The following is a 22,112-nucleotide window of genomic DNA, read 5'->3' on the forward strand; positions in this document are numbered from 1 at the left end:
ACAAGAACTTCTCAAGATAGGCCTTCCCATGAGCTGCAGGGCAGCCACAGTACTTGGAGGTGAGTACAAGTCAAGGAGTCAAGTCCTCGGCAAGAAGCACGTTCTACTTAGCAGAAAGAGGACAGCAACCCCCACCCCATCCCATCCCCCCAATTCTAAAACTGCTAAGAAAAACCTGCAATGACTTGTTTTAGTTTGGGCTACCATACAAACTATAGCTTAAACCTTTGATTCTAAAATTACTGAAGTATCCAACAATTACCTGCAATATAGTGAAATCAGAGGACGATGTATCTAAATTGTTTATAGTGTCTTTGTCCTCTATCTGTAATATAAACAGATTAACAGTTTATTACACCAACAGCAAGATAACATAAGGTACTGTACAATGAGAAATGGTTGTTAGCTGTGGCCAAATTGGCTCTGCCCCAAGGCAACTTTATGGAGAACAATGAAACACTGCCTGGTTCTGCACCATCCTCATACTGGGTGGTATGTCTGATCCACTGTTGTGCAAATTCGTCTCATGGAGGTTCCCTCGTTTTTGCGGACTCTACCAACCATGATGTCCTTTCCCAGTTCTTACTATATGTTAGGCATTGCTCTAAAGCCAAGGGTCAGGAAAGTTTCTCTGGAAAGGGCTAAACAATAAATTTTAGGCCTTGATGGTTTCAGTCAATGTTGCCATTGCAGTAGGAAAATAGCCAGACCATCAAAACACATGGGCGTGGCTGTATTCCAGTCAAACTTAACTACAAAAACAGATGGCTGGTCCGACAAGTGCTTGCTAACTCTTGTTCTAAAAGCATGTGATAAAGCACTCACCCACAGTATCCTCCCAAACAGAATTTTTGCAGATGAGGTTAGGTAAGGTGTCCAAGGTCACATGGGTGAGTCAGGCAGACCTCCAGGGGCTATGATCTGGACTCCTCAGCTACACTGTTTCTCATCAAACCACAGCTACTGAGCCACTACTGACAGACATTCAGCACATGTCCAGTCTATTACAGAACTTATTGTTTTCTGAATGGGGGGAGTAATACCACCCCAAAAGAAGCAGTAAGGAAGGGGGTGCTTCCCACCACTGCTGAAATAAAAATGACGTGCAGCCATTTCTCAAAATCAAACCTGCCATCCAAGGTGACAATTTTCCACCTCTACGGATACTCTGATCAGTTCCAATGGAAGAAATGCAAAAATATTCTGAGACATGGCAGCCAGATCAGCAGAGAGCAGGCTTGCTTCCCACACCCTGCCATCAGGAGATGCTCACTGTGAGGCACCCTCTGTGACCCACCATACAGAAAGTTCCTACAGACACCCTCACTGCTTCTAATTTTCGCTGCCTTTTCTGTCTACCTAACGAATATTAATTCTTATGTAAGTAGAACAGTTTAATGGCAAATTATAGCCATTAAACTATTATAACTTACAGCCATGAAGACAACATGGTGTGAGTTAAGTATATGGACCCTAGAATTAGGCTGATCTTAATTCTTATTCTCTTATGAGCTGTGTTATCACCTGGAAAGACTTCTTTAGCTCTTTACTCAACTTCCTCAACTAGAAAATGAGGACCCTAGTACCTACACCAGGAGCTCTGGTGGCGTAGTGCCTAAGGCATTTGACTGCTAACCAGAAAGTCGACAGTTCAAACCCACCAGCCACTCCATGGAAGGAAGACCAGGCAATCTACTTCTGTAAAGATTTACCACCTTGGAAACCCAAAAGGGGTCGCTACGAGTCAGAACTGACTCGATGGCAGTGAGTTTTTTTTTTTCCTCCCAAGTACTTACACCTGTTATACTGTTAAAAGAACTAAACGACATAATTAATGCTCAATGTGTTCAATGAAGAACACCTACTACAATTTTATAATACATTTGCTTTCTCTAACATGATAAAAACTAAGATTTTAAAAACACTGTCAAAATTCAGCACTGAAGGTTGGGAGGTTCCAAACAAGTTCTTAACAAGTAAAGACAAACTCTCTTCTTCAGCTTCAGTGTATTTTCGTATCATCCAAGCCACAACATCATAGACCAACTTCCTATCACAAGGAGGTGCTGAACTGAGGTTGTCCTTGAGAAGTTTAATGCTGCACCACACAAATGGTGCACACATATCCTCCTAGACTTCACAGGCACCTCTTGCCACCAAAGCAAAGTGCCCTGGTTTTAAGAACTATTCAAACTTCCCATGGAAACAGATTAACCATTATTCTATTGACCCAGCATTAAAAAAAGAACTTAATGCCACATGTCTCATCTCTGATGGTAACCAAGGTGTCAATGCGCTCAGGACCCCTCCTAGAGATGCTGCCGAGTTACCTCAGCATGAGCATGGAGCTGCTCAGGAAGCTCCTTCATCTCTCCCTCCACCAGCTCTCTACTGTCGGACAGGGACTCCGGGAGGTTGTCAGCGTCATCATCCTCGACGCAATCTGCAACGCTCCCATTATCAATTTCTGCTTCATCCAGCACACTGATATCCATCATGTCAATGTCCTGCAAGTTCTCCAGACTGGTTTCAACATCCTCCTGTGACAAAACAAAACATGACAATCACACGACCGCCCCTTGGTCAAGCCCCTGAGCAGATCTGCTGCCACCACAAGGGTGCACCTACCTGCCCATCTCCAGAGTTTTCTTCCAGCCCGTTATCTTCCACACCCTCCTCTTCTGGTTTCCGCCCTAAAGAGAGAATAATTTACAGAAATGTAATCAATGACAGACATTTCCCAGAAGCATTAAACTTCATTTGTATAGGCTCTAAACTGTTGTTTCTATCCATTTCAAACCCATGCCATCAAATCAATGCCGACTCAGTGAACCTACATACAGAGTAGAACTAATTGCTCCATGGGGTTTCCAAAGTTGTAAATCTTTAGGGAAGAAGACTGCCTCATTTTTCTCCCACAGAATGGCTGGTGGGTTCAAACCACTGATCATTACAGTTAGCCGAATGCTTTGATCATTGCACCACCAGAACTCCTTGTTGTTTCCAAGTACTACATAAAAAAGAAAACCACCACAAAAAAAAAACAACTGCCTTGGAAGTGACTCTGATTCATGAAGACCCGTGTGTATAGAAAAACTGTGCTTCATCGACTTTCTAGTGGCTGATTTGCCAGAAGTGGATCACCAGGCCTTTCTCTCAAGGAGCCTCCTTTTGGTTAGCAGCAGGCAAGGGTTTTCATCAACTGCACCACTCAGTGACTCCTACAGAGATTTTGGAGCTTCCTAGGTTGGGAACACTGTTAATACACGGATGATAAAGGCCATTCTGGGCAAGACACCTTGTACCACACCCTAAAAGAGAAGAGATTCTGTTCTTGTCAAATGACTGTGGAAATATGAGGAGATGGAAAGGAAACACTCAGCAGGACAAGGCAAACGTGTTTTAAAGCACTTTCTGCCCAGTCCTTTCACTGAGTGGAGAAGAGCAGCTAATGCCAATATGCTACTATGCTTCAGGGAAGCAAATATGGAGCTTGCTTCCCCATAGAAACAATGACAAAAAATTTAACGTATAAATACAAAGAAAATAAAATAGGTATCATCCCATATTATTCTAGGTACATACATGTACTTTACGTATGCAATGCAGTACATTACTTAAATATGGTCCTTTTGGTCAGTTGTCATAACTCCCACACAATTATTATTGTTCTTAGGGGTTGGAGAGTTGGCCCCGACTCATAGTGACTTATGCACAATAGAATGAAACACTGCCCAGTCTGCACCAGCCTCATAATCCTTGCTGTACCTGAGCCCATCATTGCAGCCTCTGCCAATCAATCCATCTTGTTGAAGGCCTTCCCCTTTTTTTGCTGACTCTGTACTTTATCAAGCAGGATACCTTTCGACAACATGACCAAAGGAGGTGAGAAGTAGTCTGGCCATTCTCTTTTCCAAGAAGCATTCCAGCTGCACTTTGTCCAGGACAGATTTGTTCTTTCTGGCAGTCCATGGTACTTTCAGTATTCTTTGCCAAGACCATAATTCAAACTCTTCTTTGGTTTTCCTTATTCACTGTCTGCATTTAACATGCTTATGAGGGGACTAAAAATACCACGGCTTGAGTTAGGTGCACCTTAGTCTCCAAAGTGGTATCTTTGCTTCTTAACACTTTAAAGAGGTCTTTCGCAGATTTGCCCAGTGCAACATGACGTCTGATTTCTTAACTGCTGCTTCCAGCGGGTGCTGACTATGGATCCAAGTAAAAATGAAATCTGAGACAACTTCAATCTTTTCTCCATTTACCATGATGTTGCTTACTGGTCCAGTTGTGAAGATTTTTGTTTTCTTTATGCTGAGATATAATGCATACTGAAGACTGTAGTCTTTGGTCTTCATCAGTAAGTGCTTCAAGTCTTCTTCACTTTCAGTAAAGTTGTGTCATCTGCATATTGCAGGTTCTTAATAAGTCTTCCTCTGATCCTGATACCACATTCTTCATATAGGACAGCTTCTCAGATTATATACTCAGCATACAGATTGAATAAGTATGATGAAATGATTTTAAACCATGTAGTATCCTTTTGTTCTGTTCAAATGACAGCCTCTTGGTCTCTGTACAGGTTCCTCATGAGCACAATTAAATGTTCTGTAATTCCCATTCACTGCAATATTATGCATAATTTGTTATGATCCACACAGTCAAAATACCTTTGCATAGCGAGTAAAACACAGGTAAACATCTTTCTGGCATACTATGCTTTCACCCAAGATCCATCTGACATCAGCAATGATATCCATCCCTCGTTCCACATCCTCTCCTAAATCCAGCTTGAATCCCTGTCAGTATACTGCTACAACCATTTCTGAATTATCTCCAGCAAAGTTTTATTTGCATGTGATATTAATGACATTGTTTGATAATTTCAACATTCTGTTGGATCACCTTTGGGCACGAATATGAATCTCTTCCAGCCAGCTGGCCAGGTAGCTGTCTTTCAAATTTCTTGGCATAAATCAGTAACTCACTCCAATGCTATACACCTGTTTGTTGAAACATCTCAATGGGTATCCCATCTATTCTGGAGCTTTGTTTTTCACCAATTCCTTCAGTACAGCTTGGAATTCTTCCATCATTACCACTGGTTCTTGATCATATGCCACCTCCTGAAATAGCTGAACATTGACCAACCACTGTTTTTGGGACAGTGACTTTTGAGGCTTCCTGTATCACTCTATATTTTGCTCATAAAATCTTTCAATATTCCAACTCAAGGCTTGAAATTTTTCTTCAATTCTTTCAGCTTGAGAAGTGTTGAGTGTTCTTCTCTTTTGGTTTTTTAACTCCAGGTCTTTGCACATTTCATTATAATACTTTACTCCGTCTTCTCAAGCTGCCCTTTGAAATCTCGTTCACCTCTCTGATTTCTTCATGTCTTCCACTCCTTTTAGCTACTCTCATTCAAGAGCATGTTTGAGTCTCTTCTCACGATTTTTATCTTTTCTTCTTTTGCTGCTTTTTTAACAACCATTTGTTTTCTCCATGTATAACAAACATTCTTGATGCCATCCCATAATTCATCTGGTCACTGGTATTCAATGATTCAAATCTATCCTTCAGATGGTCTCTAAATTCAGGTGGGATATAATCAAGGTCGCATTTTGGTTCCTGTGTACTTGTTTTAATTTTCTTTGGCTTCATCTTTAACTTGCATACAAGCAATTAATGGTCTATTTCATAGTCAGTTCCTGACCTTGTTGTTACAGAAGATATTGAACTTCTCCACGGCCTCCCACAGATGTAGTCAATCTGATTCCATTTGGCAAGGTCCATGTGCATAGCTGCCGTTTATGTTGTTGAAAAAAGGTATTAGCAATGAATATAAGTCATTGGTATTGTAAAATTCTATTACGTGGCACCATTTCTATCACACCAAGGCTGCATTTTGCAACTACCAATGATTCTTCTTTGTTTCCAACTTTCACATTCCAATCACCAGTAATAATCAGTACACCCTGACTGCATATTTGGTCAATTTCAGACTGCAGAAGTTGGTAAAAATCTTCAATTTCATTATCTTTGGCTTTAGTGGTTAGTGCATAAATTTGAGTAATAGTCACATCAACAGATCTTTCTTGTAGGCATATGCATATTACCCCAGCACTGATAGCACTGTACTTCAGGACAGATCCTAAGATGTTCTTTTTGACAACAAATATGACGCCATTCCTCTTCCATCTGTTATTCCCACCATAGTAGACCGTATGACTATCTCATTCAAAACAGCCAATACCAGACCATTTCAGATCACCAATACCTAGGATATTGATCTTTATGCGTTCCGTTTCATTTTTGCCAATTCCCAATTTTCATAGATGCATACTTTGTGCACTCCACATTCCAATTATTTACTCTATCCATATCATTAAGATGGACTCTATTTTGAGAAGGCAGCCCTTCTCCAGTTGTATTCTAAGTGACTTCCAACCCGAAGGGGCTCATCTTCCAGCACTATATCAGACAATGTTTCAGGGATGTTCACAAACTTTTCCAGTAATATATCAGACAGTGTTTCACTGCTGTTCATAATGTTTTCACTGGCCAGATTTTTCAGAAGTGGATGGCCCCAGCCTTGTTCCTTGTCTGTCTTAGGCTGGAAGCTCCGCTGAAACATGTCCATCACGGGCGACTGCTGGTATTTGAAATACAGGTGGCATAGCCTCCAGCCTGACAGCAACATGCAAGCCACCACAGTATGACACACTGACAGATGAGTGGTGGAGGCAATGACTGGGTGGGACTAAAGGTGGAATGTATGGATTGTATTGAGTTAGCTTAAAATAGGTGTCAATATTCCAAATATTGTGCAGTTGTCCTCCATGTTGTGATTTGATGTCATTGTCCTCCATTTTGTGATGTGTTGTCAATTCTAGCAGCCTCTATTGCCTGTGGTTATGGTTCTATTTGAGTCAATTGCTTTGTTAATGAAGCAGGATTAGGATGGGATATATCTTGAGCTACCACCTTACTAGAGGGTGTGACTTAAGTCACCACCTTTATTCAACTCACCACCCTTCAGTCTTTCTTAACCGACACCTCTGCTTGAGCCACCTTTTTCACCTTACTAGAGAAAAAAGGAGAATGAAGCAGAAGGGAGACCACTACCACCAAATAAGAGCTAGAGGTAGAACATGGCTTTCAGATACAGAATCCCTGCATCAAGAACCTCCCAGACCCAGGAGACAGAGCTATAATACCAGAGACAGTGATTACTATCAACATAGAAATGGTGGCAGCAGAATAAGTAGCTGGCAGAACACAACATGGTGGGCTTCCCCACCCACATAGCAAGAAAGTGGACCACCTTCAGTGCCAAGGTACCCTTGGGCACTTAATGTATAACACCTGCCCCAATGGCCCAGGGCCAGAGAGGCCTACCTGTGGACCTAGCTGAGAAGAGGCTGTCCTGATCGAAGACCTGTATCTTAATTGTTTCTTATCCTATTACCTCCCTAATAAACCCAGTAAGGACGAGTATAGTCTGAGTTCTGTAGTAACTACTGCAACAAATGCTCAACCCAACAGAGAAGCAGAAAGTGCCTTGGGAGGGAGAGCTGGTAGCAGAACTGGTAAAAGGTTTCAGGCATGTCTGAGTTCTACCTCCACAGCAATCGGCTCTGGGCTGTTGATGCTGATCTCGATTTTCCTCCCACCTCATGAAGTTAGAGGAGGTCAGATGCTACCCCCATGCCAATTTTATTGCTTACCAAAAGGCACAGCACTGGTGTTCTATAACCTCTTCACTAACATGCTGTGAACATCTTTCCATAATCTTTAATAGCATTACAAGGTTACTATCAGAGCCTGGTGGAACCACTGAGACTATGTCTCTAGATGTCCTTCCGGTCTGGAATTGAACCCACACTTGGGGCTTCCAGCCAAACAAAAGATAGGCATAGGAGTTGAACATGTAACTGAGGCAGATACACTCCTTGGCGAGAACTATCATGGGAGAAGGAAGGGCTGTTTATGCACAGGGAGACAGTTCAGGGCACAGGAGCACATGGAGGGATGGACACAGGGAACAGGTAACTATCGGGAGGAAGTGGGAGGGGAGCTGTTGCATTGAGGTAAATTGTAGTCAATGTCATGAGACAAAGCTTATGTGAACTGCTGTATGGAAAGTGAATTTGCTCTGTAAACTTTCACCCAAATCACAATTAAAAAAAAAAAAAAAAGATACTATCATTCAATCTATATGCTGAGCAAATAATCCGAGAAGCTGGACTATATGAAGAAAAACGTGGTATCAGGTATCATTAGCAACCTGAGATATGCAGACGATACAACTTTGCTTGCTGAAAGTGAGGATGACTTAAGGCACCTACTAATGAAGGTTGAAGAATACAGTCTGCAGTATGGATTACGTCTCAATATAAAGAAAACAAAAATCCTCACAACTGGACCAATGAGCAGCATCACAATAAATGGAGAGAAGATTGAGGTTGTCAAAGAATTCACGTTGCTTGGTTCTACAGTCGATGCCAACGGAAGCATCAGTCAGGACATTAGACGACGTGTAGCATTGGGAAAGTCAACTGCGAAGGAACTGTTTCAAGTGCTGAGGAGCAAGGATATCTCCTTGAGGACTAAGGTGCGCCTGACACAAGCCATGATATTTCCAATCGCCTGGTATGCATGTGAGAGCTGGACAATGAATAAGGAAGACCGGAGAAGAGTTGATGCTTTTGAGTTGTGGTGCTGGCGAAGAATGCTGAAAGTACCGTGGACTGCTAAAAGAACTAACGGATCTGTCCTGGAGGAAGTGCAGCCAGAATGCTCCTTGGAAGCAAGAATGGCCAGACTTCGTCTCACCTATTTTGGTCATGTTGTAAGAAGGGACCATTCCCTGGAGAAGGATGTCATGCTTGGTAGGGTGGAGGGTTGACGAAAGAGGGAAAGGCCTTCAATGAGATGGATTGACATGGTGGCTGCGGTGATAGGCTCAAGTATAGCAGGGATTGTGGGGCTGGCGCGGGATCGGGCAGCGTTTCGTTCTGCTGTGCATGGGGTCACTATGAGTCGGAAACGACTCGATGGCACTTAACAACATCATCATCATCATTGGTCTAAAACCTATGGTTGGAAATTTGAGAAAAGGATGAATATCCAGGTACTTCTGCTTTTCTGAACATAAGTAATATAATCGTTGGGTGTATTTATAGAGATGGCATTCTCAGGACAAAGACTATGCATTTTTAAAACTTGCAAAGAAAAAAAAAAAGAACAAAACGCCCATATATTTATCAAAATACTACACAGGAGGGCTGTTCCAAGTTATACAGTTCAATCAATAGTGAAAAAAAGTGTTAAAGTTACTAATTGGCTGTTTTTCTTTATCCATGCTAATGTGTCAGGCTAAAAAGTATCCCTGGTTTTAATTGAAATTTATTTGACTTCAGCTTGCCTTGAAATTTTTGTACTTTTATAATTTTTTCCACTGCCTTTCCTTAGATATACTCGTATTTTTAACGTAGCTCTTTTTTTATTTTAAAATTTGACTCTTTAACTCAGTTCTGTGTTGAGTAAGATCATCTTCCAAACAGTAGTCCCACAGTAGTCCCATTTGGAAACCGATTTCCCAGCACTATTACTAAACAATTTCTCTTTTTCCACTGATCTGAAATGTTGGTGTTAGTCAATATTACATTCCAATCTATGCCTGGGGCCATTATTTAATGTTTCTATTCTTTTCTATTGGTCTGTTATTCTCACTCCAGTTTTAATTACATGGCATTACCATGTAATTATATACATTGCCAGCCAACGCACCTCACCACCCATTCTTCAGTGGAAGCTATGATGCTGAACAAGTTTAAGTTTCAGCAGAGCTCCCAGACAATGAGGAACAAGGAAGAAAGGCTGGGTGAGCCCCTTCCAAACAACAGCCAACTAAAACTTTATGGACCACAAGGGTCTAATCTACAACCAAGCTAGGGATGGCAGAGAGCCAAGGAGTTTTGTTCCCTCACACACAGAGTTGCTAGGAGGAAGGGGCAAACTTAACTCAATGGCTGCTAACAAACAAAATATTTTTTCTAAATATAAAGCAAATACATTTTCCCCTACTCCCCTCTCCCAATCTTTTACCTTACTTATAATTTTTTTACTTTCAAGTTAAAAACATTTATAACTTGTTACAGAGGCAACAGTTGAATGTTCAGGTATGTGAGCAATGTCACCCAAACAGCAGTGCTGATGTGATGATCTGCTAACCTAGTACACTGACTGTTATTTTTTATACAAATAATAAGCAGAAATTTAAAGCCCACAAATGATACTAGAAACAACAGAACTAAAAAACGGAAATCATTAGGCACCGCAAAAGAGAAATTCTTGGCCTTAAGAGTAGGCTTGCCAAAATTAAATAAATTATTTTCAATCTGAAGAATTACATCACATATATAAAATATACATGACTCAGAAAGCAAGTCACAGTAAAGCAAAGTTATGTGTTTTAGATCCACAGCCAGAGCCACAGCTTCCTACAGCTTCTCTGCAAGAAGGCGGTGCTCAGCCTGCAGGAAGGGGAATTGGCTGAGCAGCCAGCCACCTCTAAGTCAGCAGCAGCAAGATGGCAACACCACTTTTGACAAGGCCTTTTCCCCAAGATGCACATCAGTTTTTCAAGGGTACTAAGCATTGCTGCAAGTAAGATAAAGTAACTAGAAATTAATGTCTATGCTTAATGGTTAATCTACTTCCAGCAATTAAAATCATCTTTCAAATCTACAAAATTAAGAAAAAATCCCACATCTATTTATATCATAATTGAGGCTTATTTTCCATTTTTAAAAACCCTCTTTTAGGGATAAAATTTTTCTTACGTGATACGATTTTTCCGTATTCTAACTTCCTTCATGTTTTCAGGAACATTTTATTTAAACCCAAGGGTGTCTAATGCTGGCATTCAATACTTCACGTGCTGGGCCTTGGAAGACTGGCTGGGAACTTACTCTATTTCTCACAGTATTTCTATGGCAGATTATGCTTTCAGCTTCAAACAATGTTCAGAAACCAGTCCAATGGTCTCTGTAAACACCAGCAACATTTCCAGAGGAGGGTTATACATTTGATAACACTGATATGAACTGGCTGCTTGTTTTGATCTTTATTCCCTTCACAAGAAGGCAGCATATTTTCACCCAGCAGAATTATCACTTACTTCTGTAAGCAACTTCTCTCTTAAGTTGTGAGCACCGAACTATCTGTACCACCCAGGGACCCCTTTACATAAGAATACTATACATGTATTTTTTAATGTTCACCTTTTCTTACCTAAAGTCTCTGATTTGCAGAAAATAAAACTGCCACCTTAAAAATCCAAGAGAACTGACTGACAAAACTATTACAGTCAGCCAGCATTTTTGGCAGGAAGACTGTTAATATCAACCTTAAAGAAACGGCAGAATCCAAGGATGGGGCAGGGAAGGACAAGATGAGCCTGGAACGCTCCTGGGCCAGAAAACAAAGCAGTAGTCCAAAAATGATGTGGACATGCTAAAAGGCCCAGCCTGAAGGGGACCCACTCGGACAATATGAGTATCAAATAATGACAGTGAAGGATTCTAACCTATTGACTAAAATAAGAATCTCTAAATTGTCACTGATATAAATAATAGGGGAGAAGGGCATGTTATTCCTTATGACAAAAAACACTATTTAGATGGGGCAGGCTCAATCTGCTGCTAAGAGTTATAATCAACTCAATGACAAACAACTACCACGTTTAATGGGAGATCAACGAGTCTTTCTCCTGCAGAGTGGCTGGTGGGTTTGAACTGCTGACCTCTAGGCTACTATAGTAGCTGAATGCCTAACCACTGTGCAACCAGGGTTCTTATACATAAAAAGTCCATTCACATCACTGGTAATGGTTCACACTGACAGCCTGTGCCCCTTGATGTGATACGCTGACAACAGAACACTTCTGGTGCTATCTCATCACACATATATAACCTGAATCTAATCCTGGGGGAAAAACCCAAACCAATAATAAAACAACACAACACAATCTACTGCCTTCCAACTCCTGATGCTACAGAGTAGAACTGCTTCCACAGGGTTTTCTCATATGTAATTTTTACTGAAGACGACAGGCCTTTCTTCCATGGTGCCATCTGGTGGATCCAAACCACTAACCTTTAGATTAGTAGTGGTGCGCAAAGTGTTTACACCGCCCAGGGACCTTAACACCACCACCCAAGAAACTGTGTCTGAAAAATAATTTAAGGACAGGCTATAAAACAACTAGTCTGTACCTTCAAAAGAAGTCCTAGCGGTGCAGTGGTTAAAGTGCTTGGTTGCCAATTGAAAGGTCTGCAGTCACACCTACCAGCCATTCTGTGGGACAAAGATGTGGTAGTGTGCTTCCGTAAAGATTCCAAAAATCCAAACCAAACTCACTGCTGTCGAGCTGATTCCAACTCACAGTGACCCCTCTTGGGTTTCCAAGGCTGTAAATCTTTACAGAAGCAGAATGCTTCATCTTTGTTTCACAGAGCAGCTCGTGGGTTCAAACTACTGACCTTCTTTTGGTTAACAGCCAAGTGCCTTAACCACTGAAAATCCTGAGCAGTGCTACTCTGTCCTACAGGTGGCTATGAGTCAGAATCGACTGGTAACATTCAAACAGCAATGTCATGAATACAAAGAAAAGTCCTAGGTACAGTCCAGGATAAAGGAAACTACAGAGACACGACAGCTGAACGCAATTCACAATCCTGGATGGCCTTTTCTTTTGGGTGTAAAGAACATCATAGTAACAAACAATTAAGTCTCAACAGGCCTATAATTCGGTAACAGTATCATACCCAATATTAATTCTTGATCTTAGTAACTACAATTATGTAATTTCCTTGAGTTTACAAAACACTGCAGTGTGTAGAGCAAAGGGACACACACCTGCAACTTATTTCTGAAGAGTTAGGGTAAGTACATATATGGGGTGGGAGTATGGATGAAGAATGTAGGAGAATTCTTGCAACTTTTTTGTAACTGAAAAATGTCAAAACAAAAACAAAACCACCCAGCAGGGTGAAGCCAGGTAATAGCTTAAGAAATAAGCTTATAAAATACCCTAATTCAGACTTTCTGACAATACCAATATAAAGAAATTTACTTTGTTGATAATTGTGGAAAAGATCCTACAAAGAAAATTACTCTTCTTTTTATTGTGATTTGGGTGAAAGTTTACAGAGCAAAATGCTTTTCTATTCAACAATTCCTACACATTTTAGGACACTGATTGCAATTTCCACAATGCAACAGCATTCTTCCCATTTCCTGTGTTATTACTTCCATTCATCCTTACCTATCCATTCCTGCCCACTGAGCTTTATCCCAGGGCAAATGCTGCCCTTCTGATCTCATATGGTTGTCACTGTTCCCCTTACATGCCTGTCTATTGTTTAGCTGAAAGCTGAGCAATGGAGGCGAGTTCAGTTCCAGCCCTAACGGGTAACAAGGGCCACAGTTTCTAGGTGCTAAACAAATTACAGATATAAAACTATTCTGGAAGAATGCTGAAACGATCTGTTCTTTAAAACAGGTGAAAAAAAGAAAAAAGAAACGGTTTTATTATTAGTTAAAATATTAATAAAATCTGGTGATAAAGCACTTGAAAATCTTTCAATAGAGTTTACAGACTTACCCCTGAAATACCAAAATGTACTCTAAATTCCAGAATGGAATAAATTACGATGAGCACAAAAAACCAGACGGAGCATGTATCGCATGAACTGTTCTACAAAGTCCTAGAAAAGGCAAAGCTAAGCTGTGGGGGTCACAACAAAGGTTGGAGGATAACTAGGACAGGGCATGAGTGATCCTTCTGGGGTGACAGGAATGTTTGTAGCTTGAACCCTACCCAACACCATATGCAAAAAACAATTCTAAATGAATTAAAAACCCTAATGGAGCTCTGGTAGCGTAGTACTTAGGCACTTGACTGCTAACCAGAAGGCTGGTGCTTCAATCCATCAGCCACTCCTCAGAAGGAAGATGGGGCAATCTACTTCCCTAGTGATACTGCCTTGGAAACCTAAGGAGGGGTCACTATGAGTCGGGTCCGACTACGGCACAACGACAACAATGTAAAACTAAAACCACAAACATTAATTCTTGATACAGTATTTTCAAGTTAAAGCAAAGGCAGGCCTCTTTAAACCCAACATAAAATCTAGAAGCTGTAGAGAATAGGTTGATAGCTGTGTATGAAAAATCAGAACCCGAAAGCTCCAAACATCACAAACAAGTCAAATAACATTAAGAAAAAAACATTGGCAACATTTTATAGAGAGAGAGCCCTTATAACGACGTGTCAAAAACAATGCGGCAGAAAAATGGGCAATTCAGAAAGCACAAATGGCCAATTATGAGAAGCCAGCTAATTTATGAGGAAATGCCAATAAAACCTTTACCTGTGGATAAATGCACATCATTACAATGAAACACTTTTCTTTTATACAATAGGAATTTTAGGAAGAGAAATAATATTCAGCGTTTAGTTTAAAAAAATTGGCACTCTTAACACTTCTGGTAGGCATGTTAACAAGCTGAATTAACCAGTATTAACAGTCTATTGAAGAGCAATTTATCACGTTGTTATGTGCCGTTGAGTCCCAAACCCTCCTTGGGTTTCTCAGGCAGTTATCACTATGGAAGTAGATTGCCCAACTTTCCTTCCAAGGAGTGGCTGGTGGGTTTGAACTACCAGCCTTTTGGTTAGCAGCCAAGTGCCTTAGGCACTATGCTACCAGAATCCACAGCTACATTAAAATGCACCATCCTTCGACCTTGGAACTCTCCTTTTTAGTACCTTATGGAAATGTATGTTCTTGTAACCATATAGAAGTATTTCTGGTTACTGGAAGCATTGAAGTCAGAAATGTGAGTGAAAACTGGATTATCACCTCAGCAGTCTAGGAATAAGGAGACTGACTGATGAGCTAAACTGGGATCATTCCCATGGCCAAAAAAAAAAAAAAAAAATTCAAACCCCAACTCATTGCCATCAAGTCAGTTCCGACTCACAGTAACCCCTTTGGGTTTCCAAGGCGATATCTCTACTGAAGCAGATTGCCCAATCTTCCTTCCAAGGAGTGGCTGGTAGGTTTGAACCACTAGCCTTCTGGCTAGCAGTCAAAATGCCTTAGGCACTACACCACCAGAGCTCCCCATTCCCATAGGGGATTATTATTCAGGTGTCAAAAAGAAGGAAGTCTATTTGAGGCACCATGGAAAGATGTCCTCAACATACTGAGTGGAAAAAGAAAATTTTAGAACACTTTGTATAGTTTTTAGGTACCTCCAGGCAATTTTGACTTAGGTCTAGGTGTCAAAGTACAACTGCTCTGCAGGGTTTTCTACAGTAGAAACCCATTTTTTTAAAGGAAAAAGCCCCCACCTTATGTACCAGGTAGGTGGTCACCTCTGTATTTATTTTAAATGACTGTATTCCCACAGAAAAATCTGGAAGCGTATGGCCAAACCTTTAATGGTGGGATGCCTCTTAACTGGGAAAGATGCAATTATACTTTTTACTCAACATGTGTCTGTATTAAAAAAAAAACAACAACAAAAAAAATAACTTAAGCACAAGCATTTCTTTATTAAAAGGAAAAAGAGGGGGAAAAAAAAGTAGAGCTATACAGCTATTTACCCTCACTGTGATGGTCTTTCCCGGAACTGACTGGTTTTATTTCGCATCAATTTTCCAGTATCTTTGCCTTGGCACAGACACTAACTTGGGTAAAGCCAAAAACACACAATGTACTACGGACCACAGCAGTTATTTCATGTCAAAATAGGTCGCGAATGCAGCTACCCCAGGGCTTCCATTAAACCATTTGGTTGACGATGGTTTGGTGCCTGCCTCTCAGATATTTCACATCTAATTCTTCTTCACTGGACAAGTGCAGAGTAATATGAAGATTTCATTTTGTTTTAGGATCTGAGTAAGACAACCTTAAATTGTAGAAGAACCTTCAGGACAGTCCAAAGATCCACTTTTAGCTGGTTCTTTCTTAAAATAGTAACCAAATGTTATAGAATTAAAGAACTCAGTAAATACTGAGGAAGAAAGAAAGAAATATACAGCTATGACAAAACAAGATAACATAAGAGTAAAATCAAAGGATAAGGAACAAGGCCCTAGGAGTGCAGGGAAACTAAAGAGGGACAAACTATCATTTGTAGGATCAGAAGTTGCTTTGGACTCAGATGAGGAAGAGGCATGGGCAGAGAGCAAAGTGAACCATGTGTGGGGGCTGACTGAAGCCCAGTGTATATGGTGTGGGGGGGGGGGGGAAGGAATCGACAGCGAAGGTCATTAAGGCCATATGTTGTTGTTGTTGTTTGCCGTCGAGTTGCCCCGACTCATAGCGACCCCTCCTTGGGTTTCCGAGGCACATGGGAATATGCTTTTACTATGTAGGCAGATTCTGAAACAAAGGTCCGTAAAAGTGCCGTTTGTTTTGGCCAGGTGATATTTAAAAAGGAAGTTATTTTCTGCAAGTCAGAGCAATTAGAAATTCAATCCTAAATATCTGTATTCAAAGAATTTTGAGGCAAGGAAGGGCAGCTCACAAACCTATATAGGAAAATGAAGGAAAGCGTGAACATCCCTACCATCTTCTGTCACTGGGTATCATGGTAACAATATACTGTGGTGGGGATCTCAAAGAACATGCAAAGCCTTATTCACAGCACAGCCCACATGTCCAAGGAAATGAGAATTAGCAAAGCAAGCAGCTTTGAAGAAAGCACTTAACACATCAGGAATGTTTATAAAATCTTTGATACCTTTGCTGGATCTCTTAGATGTTTTCTTGTTTCCTTCAGAGGTAATCTCAATCTCATCAGGATTACCTCCTTCATCTTCAATTGCCTAGAGGGAAAAGAAAGGAAAAGTTGACTAAAATAGCCAGCACACAGACTGACTTTCTGAACGTTCAGTGAGAAGGGGACTGAGACCTGATCACTGGAAATGCCTCTCCTCACCCCTCCATCTGTTATTTTGTGTTGGAGTGAAGACTGTGGAGTCAGCCTATGATCAGAGCTATTTGGTCCGAGGCCAATTTACTCAAGCCCTGTAAGTTTGCTCTCCCTCTGGAACATGGGGTAAAGGATAGTACTTACCCTGAAGGTTGTTGGGAGGCCTCTCTAACCCGTGTAGAAGAGCACTCTACACTAGGCTTATTTTTAAAGACTATTACCACCACAACCTGCTCCTCCTATTCCTGGGACCAAAGGAACTACATTAACTCAAAGGGAAAGACACACTGTCTCATCTCCTGTGACTTCACCCAAAAATGCGTTCTTTACCCTCTTGCCCCATCTTCCTGCCATGCCTGTGTCTGGGATGGTACTATCTGGGGATAGAGTGCTAACGCTCACCGGCCTCCCAGTTTCTACTGCTTGTCAGGTGTGACACTAGACTCCACACACATCACCTCCTCCAATCACAACTGCATTCATGACTGACTCCAAAGATATGCTGCCACTACTAGGTGACCCTGCTTCACATAACATTAAACTATACAGTCTCTCAGCAAGCCTGCCTCCCACACCAGCTCCAGTGCTTCAATCCAAGAGCCCCCACATTCAGCAAAGTGTCTGACACCAAGCAAGCACTTGATTAGTGAAGAACATGTTAATGGTGACTTCCTTATGTTTTAGTGATAACCTTTTCTCTCACTATCCTATCCCGTGAGCACAAGTTTACCTTCAAACTCCAAGTTTTATTTATAGGCAGTTTTAAGGTCTCAAAGGAACCCTGGTGGTGCAGTGGTTAAGTACTCAGTTCCTACCCAAAAAGTCAGCAATTCAAACTCACCAGCTGTTTTCCCTAGGAGATAGATGCTGCAGTCAGCGTCCATAAAGATTTACAGATTTGGAAACCCTATGAGGCAGCTCCACTTTGTCCTATAGGGTCGCTACAAGTCAGAATTGACTTGATGCCAACACATTTTATGCTTTGGTCAAAAGTCTCAAAGATTATCAAGAAGTTTGGGGCTCCACAGTTTAGGATGCCCACAGCTAACTTGGGACCAGGTGCAAAGGAAATCTCTCCTCTCACAAGAGCCAGAAGTAGGAATTGTAGTTCTGCCCTGGTGTCAAGAAAAGCAAACAAGAAAGTCCCTTACCAGTTTCCAGAAAAGTAAATTATACAACACCCTGAATTGTCTGTAGCACCGGAGCAGGGAAGAACTGCCCTATTCAGCCCCTCAGTGTGTCTCCCCTGGGTGCAGTGTTTACATGGTCAAACTTACAGAGATTGTGTGCTGAGTCATCTTCATGTTGTCATTGTTAGCTGCTGTGAGTTCACCGTGACTAGTAGATACCAAAAACAGAAACCCACCACTTCCATCAAGTTAACTCAGACTCATAGCAACCCTATAGGACAGAGTAGAACTCGTGGATGTTATAGTTACTGTCAGGTGCTGTTAGGTGACTTTAGACCCTATGTACAGCAGACTGGACCACTGCCCAGTCCAGAACTCATGGATAAGTCCTGGCAAATTAATTTGTGTGTTCCCTCCAACCTCTTGTTCTTTTGTCATTCTTAGAGAAATAAACCAAGAAAAGGACATTAATTGGGTGACAAAAGTAGGAGAGAGAAATATCCTTTTTGCAGGATAGCAGTATTTAACAGAGAGGGAGAAGGAGGGAGGAATGGATTTGTCCTCTCAAAGATGATAGTGATGGGGGATTCCTGAAGCCACAGCCAGTCTCTCAGCCACTAAACTGACACCAACTTTGCAGAGCACAGGGACTTATGTGCTAACACCTGGGGAGGAGAGGGTAAAATCCCTCAATTTGGCTTTGGTGCTGGGAAGCCCTGGTGTAGGCTAAGAACATGAACCATGTCTTCCCATCCTCTTGGTCAGAGAACTCCCTGCTCTGCATAAAAGAACAAAGGCTAAAGTCAGAAAGGCTGAAGTGACCCAGGACAAGTCAGGTAGGCACGCCTAAACTTTAGCTCCCTCATCAGAAAAACAGGAAATAAGGAGTTGGTAATAAATAAAATCCTGATCCTCAGTTTTCTGGGAGACAGAAGGGTGGAATGAGTCACCAGGCCCACCGCCTGCAGGACAGGGTTGGGGGTAGGTGGTGAGGCTGAGAGATTACCAGCAAAGAAGGAAGTCAAAGGAATGAGGAAAATGCAGGAAGAAGAAGGCTGTTAGGTGCTGGTGAGTCCATTTAGAATCATAGAGACCTCATGTGACATAGTAGGACTTCCCCATAAGGTTTTCTTAGCTGTAATCTTTATGAAAGCAGATCTCCAGGTCTTTCTTACCTGACAGTGCTGGGCGGGTTCAAATCTCCAACCTTTAGTCTGGCAGCCAAGTACTTTACTGTTGCGAGACCAGGCTCCTTACATGGGTAATAAATTAACTTGTGCCATTCATACTGATTTCTCAGAATAAACCATTCAAGATAGGGGTTAAAGCCCCCGTTTTGCAGTTAACAAAATGGTGGCAATAAAAATAGTGGATTATGATGTTGTTGTTATATGCCATTGAGCCAGAGCTGACTCATAGCAACCTGTCCTTGGGTTTTCCAGGCAGTATCACTATGGAAGTAGATTACCCAAAATTCCTTCCAAGGAGTGGCTGGTGGGTTTGAACTGCCAGCCTTTTGGTTAGCAGAATGCCTTAGGCACTACCCTACTACCCTATAGGACAGAGCAGAGCTGGCCGTTTCCAAGGCTGTAAATCTTTGCATAAGCTGACTGCCTCATCTTTCTCCTACAGAGCAGCAGCTGGTGGGTTTGAACCACCGACCTTTTGCTTAGCAGCCGAATCAATGCTTTAACCAATGGTCCACTAGAGCTCCTTGTGAATTACGAAAGCTATCGCTTACCGCTTACACGCACCAGGCAATGTGCCCAGCACGTTCTGGCTCTCTTACTTAATCCTAAAACAAAAGCACCATATCATTTTCTTCTTTGCACGGAAGAAATAGGCTCAAAAGGGGTTAAATATCTTCCTTTCCCAGTATCAGGCCGCAGAGACCTGGCAGAATCCTGAGTCCCTACCTACTGTCTCCCTAGGTTTTCTCTGCTCCTCCCCAAACCTAACCACGTTTTCTATTTGATTGCTACTGTAAATACTAAGGAACCCTGGTCGCGCACAATTTAAGCGATATTGGCTGCTAACTGAAAGGCTGGCGGTTAGAATCCACCCGTGCTCTGCAAAACACAGAGCTGATGATCTGCTCTCTTAAAAATTACAGTTAAGGAAATCCTACCGGGCACTTCTATTCTAACACATGGGGGCGCTATGAGCTGGAATCAACCACACAGTACTCAAGAAATGTAGATAACATTATCCTTCCATTCCCCCCCACATAATGCAGGTAAAAGAGCCCTACTGGTTAAGGTATTCTGCCGCTAACCAAAAGGTCAGCGGTTCGAACCCACCAGCCACTCCTCGGGGTAAAGATGAGCCAGTCGGCCGTGGAAGGTCTACGGGGCAATTCTACTTCATCTATAGGGTTGCGATGAGTCGGAATCGACTCGATGGCAATGGATTTGGTTTGGGTTTTGTTTTTGTGCCGGTAAATCACAAAATTCTTCTTTCTCTGCACATTTCCTTTGTTTACCTTGTAACGCACCCCCCCCCCCTCCGAATATTCCAAGCTCAGAGACCCTAACGGTCAAGGAGCATCTTCCCAAAGGAAAATGGGCCTGGGAGCAAGATGGCCTGGGTTCAAATCCCACCGCCACCCTTTCCGGGCTGTGTGACCTTGGCCGAGTCCCTTAACGAGACGAGGATTTCGGGTTCCCTGGTCTGCTCAGAGAGTAGGATAAGACAATGCGAGAAAAGCCCTCGGCGCAGTGGCTGATACAGAAAACACAAGCCCTCCCCCGATGTCACCCGTCACCACGAGGTGCGGACCGCGACCATTGCTCCCATTCGCGTCGCGTTTTTTTTCCTTCTCTTTTTTCCTGTCCCAATGCGGTGCTGGAATTTGAACCCCGGCCCAACTGGCCTTAAAACGCTCACTCTTGGCTTTTATAACCTCCTATAGGGGCCTAGATACAACCGAGAGGCGCTGCGAAACGCGGGGAGCCGGGCCAGGCCGCAAATGGGGCCGGGGGCGGATTTCGAGGCCAGGGAACAAGTGTGGCGGCCGCGGGGCCTCCCAACCCTCCTCTTGCCCGCCTCCAGCTCTACCTTTTTTAGGCGCTCCATCAAAACGCTCTTGTTGCCGCTGGAGTCCAAATTCCGTTTCTTCAGCTCCGCCCGCAGGTCGATCACCCGTAGATCGCTAAGGCGCCGCGTCCCGGTCTCCGACGAGGCGGAGCTCAGAGCCGCTGCGCCCGCCGCACTCGAATCGCCTAGGCCTGAGAGAGTCTCCGCCATTCCAGGGGCCCTGGCTCCGCCGCCCACTGCACACAGAACCGGGCCGGTCGTATCTCAGCAGCTAGCACAAAATGGCGCCGCCTGAGAGGGAACCGCTCCAGCCGCCCCGGCGCGCCTCGCTTCTGCGCAGGCGTACCTAGCGCGGGGCCGACTCTTTAGGTCGGATCTGCACACGCGCAGTGAAAAATCTTGGGGGGTTGTGCGCAGGCGCATTGCTCCCCGGCAGCCTCCCGCCGCGAATTGCAGAGAGTCATGCGTGGTTCAGTCCTGGCGCTTGCGCGTTGTGGCGGGAAGCGTGCGGTTGGTCAACACGCGAGCGCGCCGGCAGCTAAGAACGCTGGTTGGGGCGGTGCGCATGCGCGGCCGGAAAGCAGGGCGGGAGGAAACGAGTGCGTTTTCCTCTTAGGCGGCGCCATTTTGTGCTCAGAGCCGCTACAGCCGCCGGCGGTGTGGGAAGTAGGTGTCGGAGACAGGAAGAGCGGGATGGCGGAGACTCTGGCAGAGCCGGGCGAGTCGGGCCCTGGCACAGCCGCTGTAGGCTCAAGTGACTCTGAGACTGGAACGCGTCGGTTGAGTGAACTGCGGGTGATCGACTTGCGGGCGGAGTTGAAGAAGCGGAACCTGGACACGGGCGGCAACAAGAGCGCACTGATGGAGCGGCTCAAGAAGGTGAAGCAGCTCAGGGCCCTGGGTGGCGCAGGGGGACGGCGTACGTCCCCG

The 22,112-nt window shown here is 43.1% G+C and overlaps 2 protein-coding genes across 2 annotated transcripts in view; one reads left to right on the top strand and one right to left on the bottom strand.

The window, feature by feature from the left end:
• SAFB (scaffold attachment factor B) overlaps positions 1 to 21,392 on the bottom strand; it is a 35,411-nt gene extending 14,019 nt beyond the window's left edge. Inside the window, exons 1-5 of the mRNA XM_042782768.1 lie at positions 21,204 to 21,392; positions 16,825 to 16,909; positions 2,629 to 2,693; positions 2,331 to 2,540; positions 263 to 325 (exon numbers count right to left, since the gene is read on the bottom strand). Of these exons, the coding sequence (XP_042638702.1) occupies positions 263 to 325; positions 2,331 to 2,540; positions 2,629 to 2,693; positions 16,825 to 16,909; positions 21,204 to 21,392 (612 nt within the window). The remainder of the gene's footprint in view (positions 1 to 262; positions 326 to 2,330; positions 2,541 to 2,628; positions 2,694 to 16,824; positions 16,910 to 21,203) is intronic.
• A 483-nt stretch (positions 21,393 to 21,875) lies between these two features.
• SAFB2 (scaffold attachment factor B2) overlaps positions 21,876 to 22,112 on the top strand; it is a 50,451-nt gene continuing 50,214 nt past the window's right edge. The window contains exon 1 of the mRNA XM_007954476.1: positions 21,876 to 22,061. Within this exon, the coding sequence (XP_007952667.1) occupies positions 21,876 to 22,061 (186 nt within the window). The remainder of the gene's footprint in view (positions 22,062 to 22,112) is intronic.

Source organism: Orycteropus afer, unplaced genomic scaffold (genome assembly GCF_000298275.1).
Source record: "Orycteropus afer afer isolate SDZICR_OR568_19922 unplaced genomic scaffold, OryAfe1.0 scaffold00461, whole genome shotgun sequence".
NCBI classification, from domain to species: domain Eukaryota; kingdom Metazoa; phylum Chordata; class Mammalia; order Tubulidentata; family Orycteropodidae; genus Orycteropus; species Orycteropus afer.